At 41.1% G+C, this 17,728-nt stretch overlaps 2 protein-coding genes across 6 annotated transcripts in view; one reads left to right on the top strand and one right to left on the bottom strand.

Annotated features, from left to right (window-relative positions):
* Positions 1-486: 486 nt before the first annotated feature.
* tmem165 (transmembrane protein 165) lies at positions 487-10,670 on the top strand. The gene is made up of 6 exons (XM_035177646.2): positions 487-833; positions 3,700-3,925; positions 4,021-4,196; positions 6,057-6,239; positions 7,152-7,257; positions 7,996-10,670. The coding sequence occupies exons 1-6, from the start codon at positions 675-677 to the stop codon at positions 8,070-8,072; spliced, it is 927 nt and encodes a 308-aa protein (XP_035033537.1). The 5' UTR covers positions 487-674; the 3' UTR covers positions 8,073-10,670.
* Positions 10,343-17,728, bottom strand: part of clocka (clock circadian regulator a) — a 31,565-nt gene continuing 24,179 nt past the window's right edge. For all 5 annotated transcript variants that reach the window (XM_035177643.2, XM_035177640.2, XM_035177644.2 and 2 more), the window contains 2 exons: positions 17,416-17,707; positions 10,343-16,540 (listed from right to left, as the gene is read on the bottom strand). In XM_035177643.2, the coding sequence (XP_035033534.2) occupies positions 16,301-16,540; positions 17,416-17,707 (532 nt within the window). In that variant the 3' untranslated portion in view covers positions 10,343-16,300. The remainder of the gene's footprint in view (positions 16,541-17,415; positions 17,708-17,728) is intronic.

The raw sequence follows: 17,728 nt of genomic DNA, 5'->3' as shown, positions 1-17,728 counted from the left end.
GTGCTTGTTTATCTGTATTAATCTGAGTCCATGTGGAGTTTATGCTATGACTTGGTGAACCCACTAGATGGCGATATAATTGATAGTCAACCTGTGGCTGAAAACTGATACTATTGAATGAAAGATTAGTAATTTTGTGTTTAAACTTGTATATTTATTGTCAAATAATCACTGCTGAATATATAGACTTTAAAAGTGGCCGATGCAACCACTGAATAAACATTTAAAAAAGGAACATTTGCATATTAAAGATTACCGACATTTTAAGATCTGATCTTTATGACACTAATATAACAAACCTCTGATGATGATTTTATTTTATTTATATATATATATTTTACATTATATTACTAAGGTCTCAATGCATCTGATACTGACAGTGAGATTGACCAATCACTGAGCTCTCCGGTGCGTACGTCAGCCACTGGCTCTACGTCATTGTTGCGCTGGTCCAATCATCGCTCAGCTTTTATGGCCAGTGCCACAGCAGGGTTGTAACTTCCTCGCGAGTTGGTTCGGCTTCCTCTGAGGGTGACGTGTATCACGGAGGACACCCTCACATTGTGGATGCTGCTAATATGAAGTTAGCCCGTCCTGCTGCCGGAGATATCAAGTGATTAACGGAAGAGAAATCCACGAGCCAACGGTCTTCGGTCGGTGCTTCGGGAGCAATCATGTCTGTGACGCTGTGTGGAGCACATGGACGGGCTGGGAGAGGTGTTATACGCGTCTTGGTTCCGCTCACCGCCGCCGTGTTGTTGTTGTCGGTCGGAATCGCTGCAGTTCCAGAGGAGCACAAAGCGGTCCCGGTCCAGGAGCTGCTCCCACAGGAGGTCAGGAGCTGCACCGTCAATGTCTCCCTGCGAGTCAAACCTTTTATTTGCGCCTTATCTGCCGCCATCGCCGTCAGTGCTGTATGCTAGCACAGCCGAGCTAGCCTGCATGCTAACACAGACGTGTCCCATTGTTTTCCGGTGTTTCAGTTTAACAGGCTAATTGGTGATAATGTGTGCATGTGAAGGAAAGTGGAGGGAACGTGGTGATGGACGAGATGTGATAATGTCCACAGCAGTTTAATCATATCAGAGGTGTCGGTGAAGCATGTGGGCCCAGCAGTATCCAGGAAGAGACTCACTGACCGTATCGATTAGAAAACATAAACAGGAAATAAACTTCATTTATTAGAAAACATATACAGGAAATAAACTTTATTGATTAGAAAACATAAACAGGATATATACTTTATTTATTAGAAAACATATACAGGATATATACCTTATTGATTAGAAAACATACAGGAAACAAACTTTATTGATTAGAAAACATAAACAGGATATATACCTTATTGATTAGAAAACATAAACAGGAAATAAACTTCATTTATTAGAAAACATATACAGGAAATAAACTTTATTGATTAGAAAACATAAACAGGATATATACTTTATTTATTAGAAAACATATACAGGATATATACCTTATTGATTAGAAAACATATACAGGATATATACCTTTATTGATTAGAAAAAATATACAGGATAAATAGATACTGTACAAATGTACAGGATAGATGAATAGATACTTACTTTAATAGTTAGAAAAGAAACATATAGGATAGATAGATACTTACTGTATTGATTTGAAAAACGCTCCACCTACTACTCTGGCCTCATCCACTCTGGTTCTGCTAACCCCAAGGTCCTCTTCTCCACAATTAACAAACTTCTCAAACCCATGGACAATCTCTCCCACTCCTTCACAGCTGATAAATGCAACCCCTTCCTCTCATTTTACCAATCAAAGATCGAGACATCTACAAACAACTAGCCACTACCACCCCACCATGAATCCCCCCCTCCCTAACTGACCGCTCACTCTCCCAATTCTCCCCTATCACCCCCTCAGAACTCAATAAATCACTGTCTGGCATGAAGACTCCGACCTGCTCCCTGGACCCCATCCCCTCTACATTAGTCATAGCTCGTCTCCCTGCTCTCCGCTAGCTCATCCTCTCTATAACCAACTCCTCCCTGTCTACTGGCTCTGTACCCCCAGCCCATCCTCAAAAAGCCTGGCCTTGAACCTGACATCCCCAACAACTACAGACCCAACTCCAATCTTCTTTTTCTGTCAAAAATACTGTAACGTACGGTCGTCTCCCAACTCAAAACCCACCTGGACTCCAATCAACTACGAACCATTTCAATCCAGATTCAGATCTCATCACAGCACAGAAACCGCCCTAATCAAAGTCACAAACAACCTTCTCCTCTTCTCTGAGGATCGCTCTCTCAAAATCCTTATCCTCTTTGACCTCAGTGCTGCCTTTGACACCATCAACCACTCCATCCTCCCCACCCACCTTGAGCCCTCCCTGCACATCACTGGCACTGCCCTCTCCTGGTTCAAATCATACCACTCCGACCGCCACCAGTTCATCAGCAACAATCATCCAACTCCAACACGGCCCCCAAGGTTTGGTGCTTGGTCCCCTCCTCTTCATTCTCTACATGCTCCCCCTCGGTAACATCATACACATCCATGGCCTCCATTTCCACTGCTATGCTGACAACACCCAACTCTACATCTCCACTAAATCCATCACACCCACCACTTACTCCACCCTCACAAACTGCCTCACAGATGTAAAGACCTGGATGCAAAATAACTTTCTCAAACCCAACAGCCACAAATCTAAAATCCTCATCATCGGCCCCAAATCAATCACCAACTCCTGCCAAAATGTCTCCCTTTCCATCGACGGCTTCGCTGTTCCCGCACCCACACACATCCGTAACCTCGGTGTCATCTTCGACCCAACCCTCTCCTTTTGAACACCACGTCAACCACATTATAAAAACAGACTTCTTCCACCTAAAAAACATTTCCCGAATACGCCCCTCCCTCTCCTCCTCAGCCGCTGAAACACTCAACCACGCCTTCATCACCTCACGACTCGATTATTGCAATAGCATACTTTACGGAACATCCACCAAAATCATCTACAAATTACAATAGGTCCAAAACTCTGCCGCCCGTCAGCGTCTGCTCACCCACTCCCGCACCAGAGACCACATCACCCCCGTCCTTCAAAACCTTCACTGGCTCCCCATTTAACAAAGAATACAGTTTAATATTCTCCTCATCACATACAAAACCCTCCACATCCTCGCCCCCTCTAACCTCTCTGACCTCCTGTACCAACACACAATCCCACCCACAACCTCTGATACACCAACCTCCTCACCCCTCTCACCCTGTCCAAGCACCGGGGGGGACAAGGCCTGCTCCATCGCTGCCCCCTCCCTCTGGAACTCTCCCCCAACCCCTTAGACATTCTCCCTCACTCACCTCCTGCAAAAATGGGCTCAAAACTCACCTTTTTAAATCTGCTTTTAATCTGTGATGTGTGTATGTAATATAATTGTTTTTAATGTTAAATAACTGTCTTTTAACTGCTATGTTAACTTGTTGTTTTTACTGTCACAAATAAAATGTATTATTATTAAAACATATACATGATTGATAGATACTTACTGTATTGAGGAAGTACAGGAGTATGTACATAGCAAGCTTTGCAAATAGTCAATACCAATAGAGGTGCACAATATACAATGATTGTTAGTGTAACAATACAACACTTGAACATAATTACTAACTGTAACCCACTGTCACTCTGTGTGGATTTTCTTTCTGCAGAAAGCACCAAGTCCTCATCCAGTGGGCCCTGTAATTTCAGAGAATGACTCCACCAAAGGAAACATGGGATTCATTCACGCCTTCGCAGCCTCTATCTCTGTCATCATCGTCTCAGAGTTGGGAGACAAGACATTTTTCATCGCAGCCATCATGGCCATGCGTTACAACCGTCTCACCGTGTTGACAGGCGCCATTCTGGCCCTGGGAGTCATGACTTGTCTCTCTGGTTAGTAGAAGTGGATGTTTGTTTCTGTGTGTTTTTTTGAATTACTGCATCCTCTCCAAGCAATAATAAGGTGTACTCCCCAATCCACTCCACAGTGCTGTTTGGTTATGCCACCACCATCATCCCTAGAATCTACACATACTATGTATCCACGGCTCTGTTTGCCATCTTTGGTGTGCGCATGCTGAGAGAGGGGCTGAAGATGAGTCCAGATGAGGGTCAGGAGGAGCTGGAGGAGGTGCAGGCAGAGATCAAGAAGAAGGACGAGGAGGTGAGTCAAGTTTTTACTGGGTTGGTTAGTAGCAACCTGGACAAAATTCATAACTCTTTTATTATATTCCCAGTACCTTGCAAAAACCCTGTAGCTCTACTCCAATGACCCTGTCAGCTAAAAGCTATGCCTGAAGCCAAATTGCATCATTTCTGCATTTCTTGGAAATGTGTATTTTAAGTCTCAACGATTGCACACGCGATTGTGTTTGCAACACACCAGGACATAACAAGTTGTAACCTGCAAATGTCCTGATCTCAGTGAAAAACAGGTTATATAGGTATCACACAGAGAAGGAAAACCTTGTATGAATATACCGTATATATTCAGCGATTATTGATTTGCAGCTCAATGATTTCATGTTTCAGGTTGTCAAACACATCATCTGCTTCCAAACTAAACAGCTTAACAAAGATCTTCAGTTCCTTTTGTTCACTCTCACCTGCATAATCAGATGTCATGCAAGCTGTTTGTTATGCACACAATGCACAATTTGACTGTGTCCAGTTCTCCCAGCTCTGCAGCAGCAAAAAGGTTCCTCCGCAAATTCTCCCTATTCTTGAAGTTTCAGCTTTTTAGCTTTCAGCTCGCTCATCACAAAACTTGACTGCTTAATAGGACCTTGTTCAGAATGTGTTCTTGTGAAAGCAGCTCGTTGGCAACACAAACTAACCCACAGAGCTTGTAACTTTAACCAAGAGCATTTGTCCTTGTAACACATCCAGTTAAGCTGCAAGTTTCCATCTGTAATGATGCTTGAGATTGACCTTTTTTCATCACTGCCACCGTGTCCCTGCACACTGGGAACAATTTGACTCCAATAGAAAATAATCATGTGTCCGTCTCTCTTGTAAAGTGCAACATTACACATCTGCTTCTTTTTCTGGACAGTGGCAATGATGTTTGTCAGAGATGGCACATAACAGCTCCATGTGTGTTTTCATTCACACCAACCATGACCTGACAGGCATTCAGCCAGAAGTGACCACTCTGCAGAACATGTTAGACTACAATTGTTTTTATTTCAGAAAAAATAACAACTACTGTCATGTCTCGTGGGCTGTATTTGTCCTGGAGGACAGAGTTCTCAGCCTCTGGCCTAGAAATACACTCTTATCCTTTGAACATCAAGTTGTACAACTCCTATTGACTTTAAGTCAGTACGTGTAAGTAAACATGCTGCAGTTATGTTAGTGGCCACATTACATCTCTTAGTTTGGCTACTGTTCCCTGACTGCTCGCACCTTCTTTCTTAGGTGTAAGCCCCATTTAAACACAGATCCTGATATATTGCTGGTCCACTTTGCGTGTTTACACTTTACCAAACAAGCCATATGTGATTTCATGTAGCATGCCGCCGTTCAGGAATCAGAAGCATGATGTGTAACACAGAGTCGGCATCTGTCCTCTCATCTCACTTTTACACAGACATACTGTATATTTGTTTCTGTGAGTAGCTCAGCTGTCAGTTTCTAGGTGGAACAAGGTGGACTCTGTACCTTTGTACTTATGTAAAATGGCTCCATAACATGTGGTGAAAGGAGTGCCACTGTTGAAGCACATGTGTATAGTACTTTAAAGTGAAAGATGACTAGTCATACCGCTGATCCAATCTAAAACTCTCCTGTAGAGTAAAGTCCTGTGTGGATGTGAAAGTTATGAAAAATATTCCGCTATCTCAATAGATTTGTAAAGCAGTTAGGGTTGCAACAATTAACTGATTTAATAGGTACAAATTTATTTATAAAAATAGTTGACAAGAATTAACCCTAATAAACGATTGCTTGGTCTAACGTCTCCTGATGAGGGGGAATCATCATCCAGTGTTTCAGTAGAATCACGCTGTCTTTGTCTGCTCAGCTTCAGCGATCTAAACTGGTCAATGGGAATGCAGATGTGGAGTCTGGATCAGGGAACACGCTGCCTCAGAGGAAGTGGCACAGCTTCATCTCACCCGTCTTCCTCCAAGCCCTCACCCTCACCTTCCTCGCAGAGTGGGGGGACCGCTCCCAGCTGACCACTATTATTCTCGCAGCACGGGAGGTTTGTTACAGATTTTCTTTGACACAATATTAGGGCTTTAATCGATTATAAAAATTGTTGGCAGCTAATGTAGTAATCGATTAGTCTGGTCTGATATAATAGACGGCACACACTGTGGCAACGCTCCTGATGTGGGGGCAGTCAACAGCTCACGTGATGAGACAAATAAACTACTATTGATACAGCAGAAACAAGTCGTCAAAAGTGTGGGAACACTTTACATTAAAGCCCTCAAAGAGCATTTGCTGCAAAATGTATAAAGTTGATTTCACATGGAACAGCAGCACAACATCACTGTGGTATGAACCTGAAGAGAAAACATGTTGGAGACCTTCTTCTTCTTCTCTCAGTTTACTGGAGGATCGTGAACAGCTTTAGGTTCATGCTGCAGTTGCGCTGCTGTGTCATGTGAAATCAGCTTTCCACAGGTTTTCCTTCAGGTTTTACCGTAAAATGTTCACCCACATTTGAAGACTGTCGCTTTCCCGACTCAACGAGGAGAGAGAGCAGTTGTGGACAAGCAGTTTTAACTCCTCTTAACCAAGGTTGACCATCCAGAATCAACTTATTCAAAACTAACAAGGTCGTTTTGACTTTACCTGCGACTAGTAAGAATTTGTATATACAATATAACTACTTCTAACTACTCAAAATTTCAACATCTGTAATAACATAGTAAGATTCAAACTACTTTTGTCATTCATGTGTGTGTAGTTATGTTGCAACGTCTCAAGTGTCTACATGTTTATTGTGTGTGGCCCCAGTGGGAAATAAAGCCTGTTTATTTATTTTAACTACATCACAACCCACTTTGTGCTGTGCTAATACACTGGCAATTAAAATCGCCAGCAAAGCCGAGGTGTAATTTTCTTTCACATCAACATGAAATTCACTTTTTATTTAAATTCCCAGGATCCTTTTGGAGTTGCTGTGGGCGGTACACTGGGACACTGTTTGTGTACAGGACTGGCTGTGATAGGAGGGAGAATGATCGCCCAGAAAATATCTGTCAGAACAGGTACGTTGCTGTGATTTCATATCCTGTTGTCACTACACCATTAAACCTCACAGTCCTTATTATAAGCAAGCTGCTTTGATTCATTTGATTGGTGAATACAGGCAGATTAAAAAAGATAAATATATTTCCAAAATGTGAGTAGGCAAGATATTTGTAGTAGTATTTGTACCAGTTTAAACAAAAACTACAGTGAGAATTAATTTAATTCAAAGACAAAAAAAGAAAAATCTATATTCGACTGCTGTCATTACTATTCACATGTGTACTTTTATTTGTTTTATAAATGTGTTGGCTCGTGTGTGTGTGTTGTCTAACACCATGGTTTTGCGTACCCTCAGAGAGAGAGAGAGAGAGAGAGAGATCGAAGTTATTTACAGCTTATACTGAATAAATCATCTCTAGAAGTGACCTGTGTAGTCCAGATGTGACCTGGATGTCTGGAATTTATTTTCACAATTTTATTTATTTATTTCCACATTTGATCGATCGATCCATGACTGAGGAAGATGAGTCCCCATAGTGTGACTGTAAACAGATTTAGGTCCCCACAACATGAGTAATACCTGGACCACACACACACACACACATAGATATATTCAGTGTAAGAAAGAAACAAATGTTGTATGTTGGAAAAAAATGGATGAATGTCTATTTTCCTAAATCTTGGGTTTAGGTTACATTGGTGGTTTTGCTCATTAGAAGAAATTAATGATAACTGAACCTGTTTTGTTTCCACAGTTACAATCATTGGAGGAATTGTTTTTCTGGCGTTCGCCTTCTCTGCCCTTCTCATCAAGCCAGAGTCTGGATTTTGATTGGAAGAACGACTTTTCAGGTTCACTCTGTATATACGTGTAAACTTTGGTTCACTTGCTGTTGAGAGATTGTGTGTGTGTGTGTGTGTGTGTGTGTGTGTGTGTGTGTGTGTGTGTGTGTGTGTGTGTGTGTGTGTGTGTGTGTGTGTGTGTGTGTGTGTGTGTGTGTGTGTGTGTGCAACAGACCGTGTGACAAGTTGAACAGGAAGCCAAAGTCCCTTCCTCCTTCCTTTAGACAACTTCTGCTCCACTAGAGCCTGTAAATCTGAGTGGTTTCTCATAATGCAAATTTAGCATTAAATAAGATTTTCCTCACCAAAACCTTTTGGGAGTTGCTGAATACTTACAAAGCAGAAAGTCTGAAGTACTGAGGAGAAAACATTGAGTAACAGACGTCGGTGTGAGAGGAGAAAAGAAAGAACTGTGGCTTCCTGTTCGAGCTTTGTTCTCTTCACAAAGTGTGCAAGAGGAAGAAGCACACTCGCTGCCCTCCAACCCATCTGGTAGAGGTTATGTGGCTCAGTCAGAACCCGACAAGCAGTACCTTTCTAACACTTAGCCATCTCCTTTAGACACTAAGTCCATTTCAAAGTCATTGCCTTTTTACTTGTCTATAAATGTTGAATGATCCTTTTGTTTGTCTGTTTAACGTGAGCCCAGATGCTGGTGTTTATTCCACCTTCCTCTCTGGGAGACACTTTTTAATAGAATCTAATACAAACTCCCCAAGAAGTGCGATATGATTTAAGTTGAGACAGAGACATCATTGAAATATTTCTGAGTTATTCCCTTTGGCTGCTGATACAAAGGAGCAGTTATTTTAGAGAGACTGGGTCCTGAACAACTAGAATACCTCTACGTTCGGGTGTCGCCATACCTTACAGTATATAGTATCCATAGAGCTACAGCACAGCTCCTCTTCAAAAAGCTGATCACATAGTGGTGATATTGGTCCACACCTGGTATCAACATCTGTCCTGAATGTGTCTCCTGGGACCACATGTGGTCGGATCTCACTGGAATGAATCAGTGAGGTTTTAGCCATTTCCAGTATCAGTCATGATCGTGGTGGTCAGTGTTGATAGTGTGGCCACAAACAAATCAATGTATGGACTCTTAAGAGGAAACATTTGATTGATTGTTAAACTGCAGCAGGTCAGAGGACGTCCGCTGAGTAGGCGGTCCTTCATATGTGGCCCAGGACAGATCTGTGTTCACAATGTGAAGATGTGGCCACGTGTCTCGGACCAACTCAGAATGTGTTTTTTCTGATCGGACCTCAGGACACACTACTGAAGACACATTGGGGTGCGTTCACGCTGACCACTTGTGATAAGACCATTCAGGACAGATCAGTTACCAACAGCGTAAAGAGCACAGATCATGTTGATGATCGGTCAGGAATTAGCTTCACAGGTTAAAAACTCCTTCTCTGTGATAAGAGCCATATTCATAAACAACTTGGTGCTTCAGTTGTTACTGGCCTGAATCACAAAAGATGCTTTCAAACATGGACTAAACTCCAGATAATCTCCTGACATCTGTATGTAGGAACACAAATGTCTGAGTGAGAGGCTCCTGACTTTCTCTAGTTTATCCTGCCAGCCCCCTAGTTAACACTCCGGATAATGTCTGAGTGAGCCCACGTGAGACTGTAAGAACACCTGAACGCTCCAGAGATCACTGTGTTGCTCGTCAGTGACTGGAAAACTTTGTATAAAGTCTGGACCCAACTGGGCGGACATACTCCAGAGTTCTTGTCCGAGAACAATTAGAGTCACAGACAGAATGTAATCATGACGTACAGAAGAAGTGACACAATCACCACCATGTCATTTGTACAATTTGTTGACCCTCTTCAGCCATAAGCAGCTGTGTTGTAGCTACAGCGACACCTCAACCAGCAATGTAATAAAGCCCTATGTTTCCCTTTTATTTAAAATGCTCTGTATTTATTTAGCTTCATTTTCTTTTAGCGTACGTACTGTAGACAGAGAACAGGGTGGGTTAAGAGGTCAAAAGAAACGAGGGATGGAATTATTTTTTTAACTGAACAGGCCAAAGCTGTGTTGTCAATATTTGACAGGCTGTGCCCGGCTGTGAAATCCGTCTGTTTGTGGGACAGGTTGGTGGAAATCTGAAAATTTCTCTCAATAAAAATGTTTCATGTCTTGTCTTCTTTCTAAACCAGTCGTTTGTTCTGTATGTGAGATGGTCACCGATGGGCTGAAAAGACAGTAAAGATGAGCCAGAGGAAACAGAACACCGGAGACATTTCATAGGGATTTATTTCAGATTGAAGGGGAGCAAACGGTTGATACATTTGCTTCAGAAGGTTGTGTTGAATTTCTGAACAGTTTGGCTCAAGAAATAAATGCAGAGCAACACACATGCAGACCAAAATCTGGAGGGTTACAAATACACTGTCCGATTATTTGATGTTGATGAGGGAATAATGTTTGATGTCTAAAGATGCTGAACCTCAAACTGAACAGCAGGTGGCAGTAGTGGATCTGCAAGAAAAGTGTTTTGGGGCAGAATCTGTTACAATGTTCACAACAATAAAAGTTTTTATTTCTAAGTGCTGTAAAAAGAAAAGGTCTATATATTTTTTCTCTATAAATTTCAAGGTCTTGGTCTTATTTTATGATTTGGTGCTTAAAATTGAAGTAAATTGAATACCTTTTATTTTAGTTCATTTTTTTGCCATGGGTTTTTGTAACCTTGTTTAGATAAGTGCTATACAAAGAAAAGTTATAACACATGCTGTAATTAAATGTTGCAAGAAGGAAATTTTAAGTGTTAATTAATGAACTTTATCAGCAATGATTCCTTCTCTCGTAAATATATTTTTTATATTATTACAACTCTTAATCATTTTCCATTAAAACATGAACAGCTCACTGGTGTCATAGTAGGAATTGTGGTTCAAAAGTGCATTAATAAACACTTATACATGCTTAAATCCATATTAATAGAGTTACAGCATAAACTGAAATGTTTATAAACTGTACAGAGACCTAAGTGTTGAAACCACTTTATGATAAGGTTGAGGAATTAAAGTAACATACAGCTTTACTGAAGCTTTATAGATTAGAGCTGTAATTATTAATTATTACTCCAACATACAAATACAATTACAGCTGCTTACAATAAGTGATCAGTCATAAACTATAATCCCAGAGATTTGCTTTTATATCGCAATAAATTTACTTTTTAGGTTTTTGGACAGTTGGTTAAATAAAACAAGACATAAACTTCAGTTTTGGGGAAAATTTATCTCTGCAATTTAATAAACCAAAAGAATAATCGTGAAGTGTCAGAGTAATAAATGAAAAATAATTATGATTGTCAATTTGGTAATGATGTAGTCAAAATGCTGGTAACCACTGATCTATTTACATTAAAACTAAAACACAGAAAATAATTTCATTTAATATTTTAGCTAATGTATCAAAGTGGTTTGAATGCAGCAATTCTGGCACTGATACTATTAATGGTAATAAAATGATTTTTGACCGGCCGACTTATATTCCTGTCATGTAATACGGTCTAAGTAGTTGACGGCTGCATGTAGTTATTTACTGATCAAAGTTAATAAAACCATTGGCCGCAGCCGAGTCAGTGATGTCACAGCAGGTGTTCACCATCACCTGAAAAAGGCCAAACAGCTGCTGTGACATAAACCTGCAGGATTCAGAGCGCGTTAACCTTTTAGAAACGTGGCTGAGTGGACTGCAGCAGTACATTTCCTGAGCCAAACCAAAACGCTACACAAACATGACGTGAAAGCAGAGAGAAAACACTGAGACACAAGAGCTTCTAGTGTGCACATCAGAACTACAAAACATTGAACAGAATTCACCGTGTCCTTTCGTTTAGGGCTCATCCTCTGGAGTGCCCCGCTCTTTGGATAACAAAACATTTCCCCTCATTTTTCTATGACTGGAAAACCACTGACTGATAACTTTGAAAAGAAAAAGCATTGCTTTGTCTTTTAAAATGTGTCAGTTTCCACCTGTATTCCAGCATGAAGGAAAACAACTTGACTGGCAGGTAAAGACTGAACATGATCATGAAAAGAGAAAAGAACCTTTAAATCTAACAGTCTTCGTCTTAGAGCCCGACCGATGTTTTGGTCGGTAGAAATGAGCCTTTCACAGACATATTGGCATTTGCAGGTGTCGGCTGATGTGAATTCTTTTCACATTGTTTTATGATTAAATTTGATGTTAAAAAAAAAGGGTTTTAAACAGTATATATATATATATATATGTTTCTATTTATAGTAAAGTTTATAGTTTAACTGTAAAATATCAAGCCTCAATTACATTTCTTTGTCATTAGGATTTCATATTGATATACCATAGGTATCAATTCAGAATAAATAAATATATGTATATCAGCCAATATATCAAGATCAGATTATTTTACTGAATATCTGTAGCAGTCTCCAAAAGTCCACATCGGTCGGGCTCTTCTTTGTATAAACATGTAACCAGCTCTTTCTGGGGAAAAGGTTCAACAGTCTTTATATGTATGTCACAGTTGGCTTAGATCCTTCTCTCTTGTTAAACTCTTGATTTGGAACTTTATACGTAGGTTTCATTTTAGGTTTGCACATTTAAAGGCTAAATAATTTACTTCTCTTATTAACAGTCCTATCATACATTGTGCAAAAGGCTCTCGCAGCCACACACCTCCTCATGCAACACACATGTTAATGACATTTAATTACATTCTCGCAGGTTTATTGCACCTCGTGAATCTCACTCCAGAGGATCCAGGTCCCCTGTGCAGCTTTGTGAAATTGTGTTTAGCAGGGAACTAATGTGTTTTATTTAAAAACTGAAATGAGCTCCCGCACAACCGATGACGAGGGAAGGATGGAGTAGCGCTGTGAAGATGGAGCAGACCACGAGGTCCAACTACAGTGGAGACAGCTGGCGTTAGGGACTGTATGAAGCAACAGTGACATGGACTATTGTTCTTAGTGGGGACTGAACATCATCTCAAGAAAGAGCAGTTTTCATCAGCGTCACTTTATTGTCAGTTATAATGTTATTAACTATTGTGATGCTACTTGTGAGTGAAGTTCAAATCTGACGTGTGTCGCTGTGCTCTGTCGGCTCGTTCACTGACACTGCTGGTAACTGTTCTTTTTGAGGCTCTTGGTTCAAAACAGAGCAGTTGGAAATCTCCAAAATGTTGCATTTGTTTTTCATCACTTCACCCACAGCTCATTCCACTCCTTTCGAGTCACTTCTATGAAACATAAGGTTCAGGCCCCACTGCCGATACTTTTTCATACAGTCCCTTAGATGTCTTACATGCAATTTGAAAAATCAATGACTTTATGACTGAATATAGTGTCCATACTCATGACACAGCGCTGGTGTTTGTTTGTGAAAGCCAACAGGAGACAAAACCACACACTCTACATGTATTATAAAATAACCAGGTAAATATGAAAGGACCACTTTAGCCAACGTGATAGCTACTGACACAAACGTGATCCAAGCCAAACATCTTCTGAAATGAGAATCCATCGATTTAAATTATACACTGCAGGAGAAATGAAGTGACCACCCCAATCACTCAACATTTAGGACAGACCATGTTAACTTTGGGGTTGAACAAAGGAATCAACATGCCAAAGTATGAATTGTGGGTAGGAGGTCTTGTCAAAACATTCTGCATGTTCAAACTTAGCTGGGCTTCAGAGCATATGGCAGTTCAGCATTTGCTGTAACATGTGACATTAATGTTAACCTGTTAGGTCTGTGTGTGTGTGGTCCAGCTCTTGGGTCCAAGGCTGTATCCCCAAGCAGTTAGCCACAAATGAGGGTTATTATTAGCATTTTTCCACAGCTACTCAAAGCCAGACTCAAACCAAACAGTGGATGAATTATTGTGAACTTCTATGTCAAACAGGAATTTCCCACACAAGAACACAACAGCCAAACACATGGAGGTGAACAGACAAAGTGCACGTAGTATCACCAGAGCTCAAAAAATGTACATTGGATGTTTGTCACCAGACTTGTGGCCGTGTGTCGAGCTCAGCCTGTCACTTCACACACAGATGAAGAATGAGCTGTCAGCTTGATACCATCTGGTGGTGAATTAGATCAGATGGTAAGAAGGCTTGTGTGTGTGTGTGTGTACTAGCACTGTGTACCTAGGTCAAGTTGTCATCAAATGAGCCAATAAGACATCAAATTGTGTATAATGAAGTTTAAGTGTATTTTTAAGCTGAAATGAAAAACAAACCATTCAAGCTCAAAGTTAAGCTCCCTGTTCTAAATGTGCCGCTTTTGGCCGCAGCAGAGGACTGCTGCTCCGACTTAGCGACTAGCTGGTGAACAGAGTGGAGCATTTAGCAGCTACGGAGTCCAATATTTCCCTCAGAGGTCGGGGGAGACCAAAGACAGAGCTAAAAGAGACTGAATGGTGGATTTGCAATCATCAGAAATAGAGCTAATGTTGCTTTGTGTTTACTGGATGTTTAAAGTGGCAACTGCTGACTAATAAATTTGCTATACCAACTTAAAACGTTATGAGATCCCTGCAGGGTGATCGACCTATCTCTCTTTATTATAATGCATGTGGCTCAGACTGGACTACTGTGTCCAGCTCCTGTTTCTCCAAAAGAACTTTCCAGCGAATCGAACGGAGTGCTAATGCTGGGCTGGTGCTGGTTCAACTTGCAAACCTTTTAAGAACCAGTTGGCTTTTCCATTGGCTAGAATCGGCCTTGAACCACATTATTACTTCACTGTCTACGTCTCTAGTTTCCCAGCAACACTTGCGACGACTTTACGCACAACATCAACAATGGCAGACTACAGTGTCTGTTTTCAAGTGTTGCTCCTTGCTTTGCAAACCTACATTGGCATCCAAACACAACAGATTGACAGTATTTGAGCTAGTTAGGTGGTTTGGGGCCATCTCACAGCTGCCACAGGGGGCGCTGCTCTGTGCCCCCTGCTGACTCAGGTAAATAGCTAAAAAAGAATGGATAGATTATCAGCTTGCTGATGGGAAATCATATGATTAACCTTACGCTGGCACAAATCATATAACTCTTAGTTTGAACATATTAGCAAAGGGTTAACAGGACTGACTGCCAATCTTGTAAGTGAAGTTTATTTTAAGGGATAAATGTTTAGAGACGGAATTAAGTGTCTTCAGACACCAAACAGGAAGTTTGGATGGCAAAAGTGCTAAAAATTGAATAGATAATGATATATGAAGGATTAGGTTGGCAATCTTACTGTTGCATGTTTAGCTTAACCTTGGTAGCATTTACTTCATTCACAATGTGTGTCTCAAGCTGAATTTTGAAACGTATATCATTTTTGACAGTTTTATGAAATTGCGTGAAAATATGGGTCAAGGATTAAACAAACTGTGACACAACAAGCAGCATCGACTCTGTCTGCTATGCAGACTCACAAACAAACATCCCCTAGGAGAAAGGAAGCCTGTGAAAATATCAGCCACAGAGCATTTTAAGATCTTTTTTTCTGAGAAGACTAGAAAAAAAGCATATTCAAAGCTGCAAATAACAGACTATGCATTTCATTTCATGCATCATATAAAATATTAGTTCTTTCTTTTTCAATATATTTACAGTATATATTACACAAGATGTTCTGTACAGTAAAAGTTCAATCTACAACACATTCTTAAAAATATTTTCTGACCCATAATTATTTTTACACGAAGAACAAGAATAGGAGAAAACATCCAAAACAAACTAGCCATGGGCTGTTTAGAAGGACGTCCTTGAAGCTCTGATTGAAGCTTCACTGCATTAACTCGTGAGCTCTGCATAAAATAATCCTGTGAGGGTGACTAGAGTGCACGCACACACAAGCTCCTGCAAACACACACTCACATACACACGCGCAATAAACACACAACAAGAGGGCTGGGGGAGGGGGGGGAAGTCCATTACAGGGAAACATGGCTCCCCGTTTTCTTGGAGAAAAGGCTTCAAACCAGAGACAAAGCAAACTGCCAGAGCCGCAGCTAGCACGGTCCTGAGTTCTCTTCTTGGCAGCACTTTGTGCTCAGGAGATCAGTGCAAACAGCGAAAAATCACTTACAAAGGAGGCCTGGTCTCAGGGCTGCACTTTCAGCAGAACCCGTCTTGAGACTGCCATCACAAAGACACCCCCACCTCGGTTTGGCCCAATCCACTTCTGATTGGCTGCAGCCAGCTACTGTGGCTGCGTAGTGGAGCGGTCAGACAAACTATCTGCTCTGTGAGGAGCCAGTTGCTGTTTCTGCTGTTGTAACTGCTTCTGCTGTTGCTGTTGTTGATGTTGTAACTGTTGTTGCTGCTGTAACTGTTGCTGCTGCTGCTGGGTTGCGGCAGCAAAGGTACCCTGCTGCTGCAGAGGGAACGCAGCCTGCAGGATCAACTGGGTGGACTGGTTTCCATGAAGAAGTCGAGAAGCCTTCAGTGACAAAATGTGATTTTAGATGAATTTTGGGAAAAACCTTTACTAGCTGAGACCAGATTTTACTTAAAACTGCACCAGGCAACATTTGAGTTTTGGTATTTGAAATGAGGAACGTTATCATCTACTTTGTAAAGGATCTGCAATGACACCACTAAGACACCTCAAAGCCCCTGAGTAGCAAAATAAACTGCACAAAAAAACATTATTTTCATTTGACTAAACATCACAGCACAGCAACAATCCATTATAACCTCCGCCATGGACGGATTGTTTTTTATTATATTGTTCGTCTGTGTGTGTGCTACTAGATTTACTAAAAAATCTGAGATATTAAGGAAGATTGTAGCATTTTCTTCCCACTATTTTTTCTCAACAAATATCTGAAAAAATTGATATATTGTCAAAATAGTGGTCAATTATATCTGTGTCAATCAAATAATTAATGTAATAATTAATACTTTCACTGTAAAATCTTCTTTTAGATCTGTTTGTGTATTAGATCGCACCACAGCTTTTTCTTTATTCAACTTTCCCAAATACAGTGTTATGTCAAATGTTAGTTTTTTCCATGTAAATAAATGACAACTGATGCTGATTACTGTGCGTTTGCTACTCGGTGGAGAGTGGTGACTTCAATGTACATCACATGCATACTTTCCATTTCACCAAATGAATTTATGGTATATATTAAATAGATTGCTACCCTGTGGACACATGCTGATATTATAGATGGTCACATGAACAGCGAACTCTGCACAAGTCGTGTAACATGAGCTTTGACAACACATTATGTTTAGTAAAAATTTGAAGCTACCAAAGTACAAAGCTACCTGGTGCAGTGTAACTCTTCATTTCACTTTGAGTGTTACCTGTAGGAACTGTGTTTGCTGCTGTGCCAGTGGAGCCTGCCCAGATTGCATGGCTGTGACCTGTGACTGCGGCTGTAACTGCTGTTCCTGCTGCTGCTGCTGCGGTTGTTGCTGCTGCTGCTGCTGCTGTGGTGGAGGCTGCTGGGAGATGCTGATGGTCTGCGTCTGGCCCTGCTGAGGGGCGAAGGCTGTCACCACTTGGCCCATGAACATGGTTGTGGGGACCATGACTGCCCCACATGCCATCTGTCCTGTCACTAGCTTGGTGAGCAGCTGAGGAGCAGCAGGAAACCTGTGTGGGACAGGAAGTGGT

This window comes from Hippoglossus stenolepis, chromosome 14, assembly GCF_022539355.2.
Source record: "Hippoglossus stenolepis isolate QCI-W04-F060 chromosome 14, HSTE1.2, whole genome shotgun sequence".
Taxonomy (NCBI): Eukaryota; Metazoa; Chordata; class Actinopteri; order Pleuronectiformes; family Pleuronectidae; genus Hippoglossus; species Hippoglossus stenolepis.
This window is presented reverse-complemented; position numbering and strand designations above follow the sequence as displayed.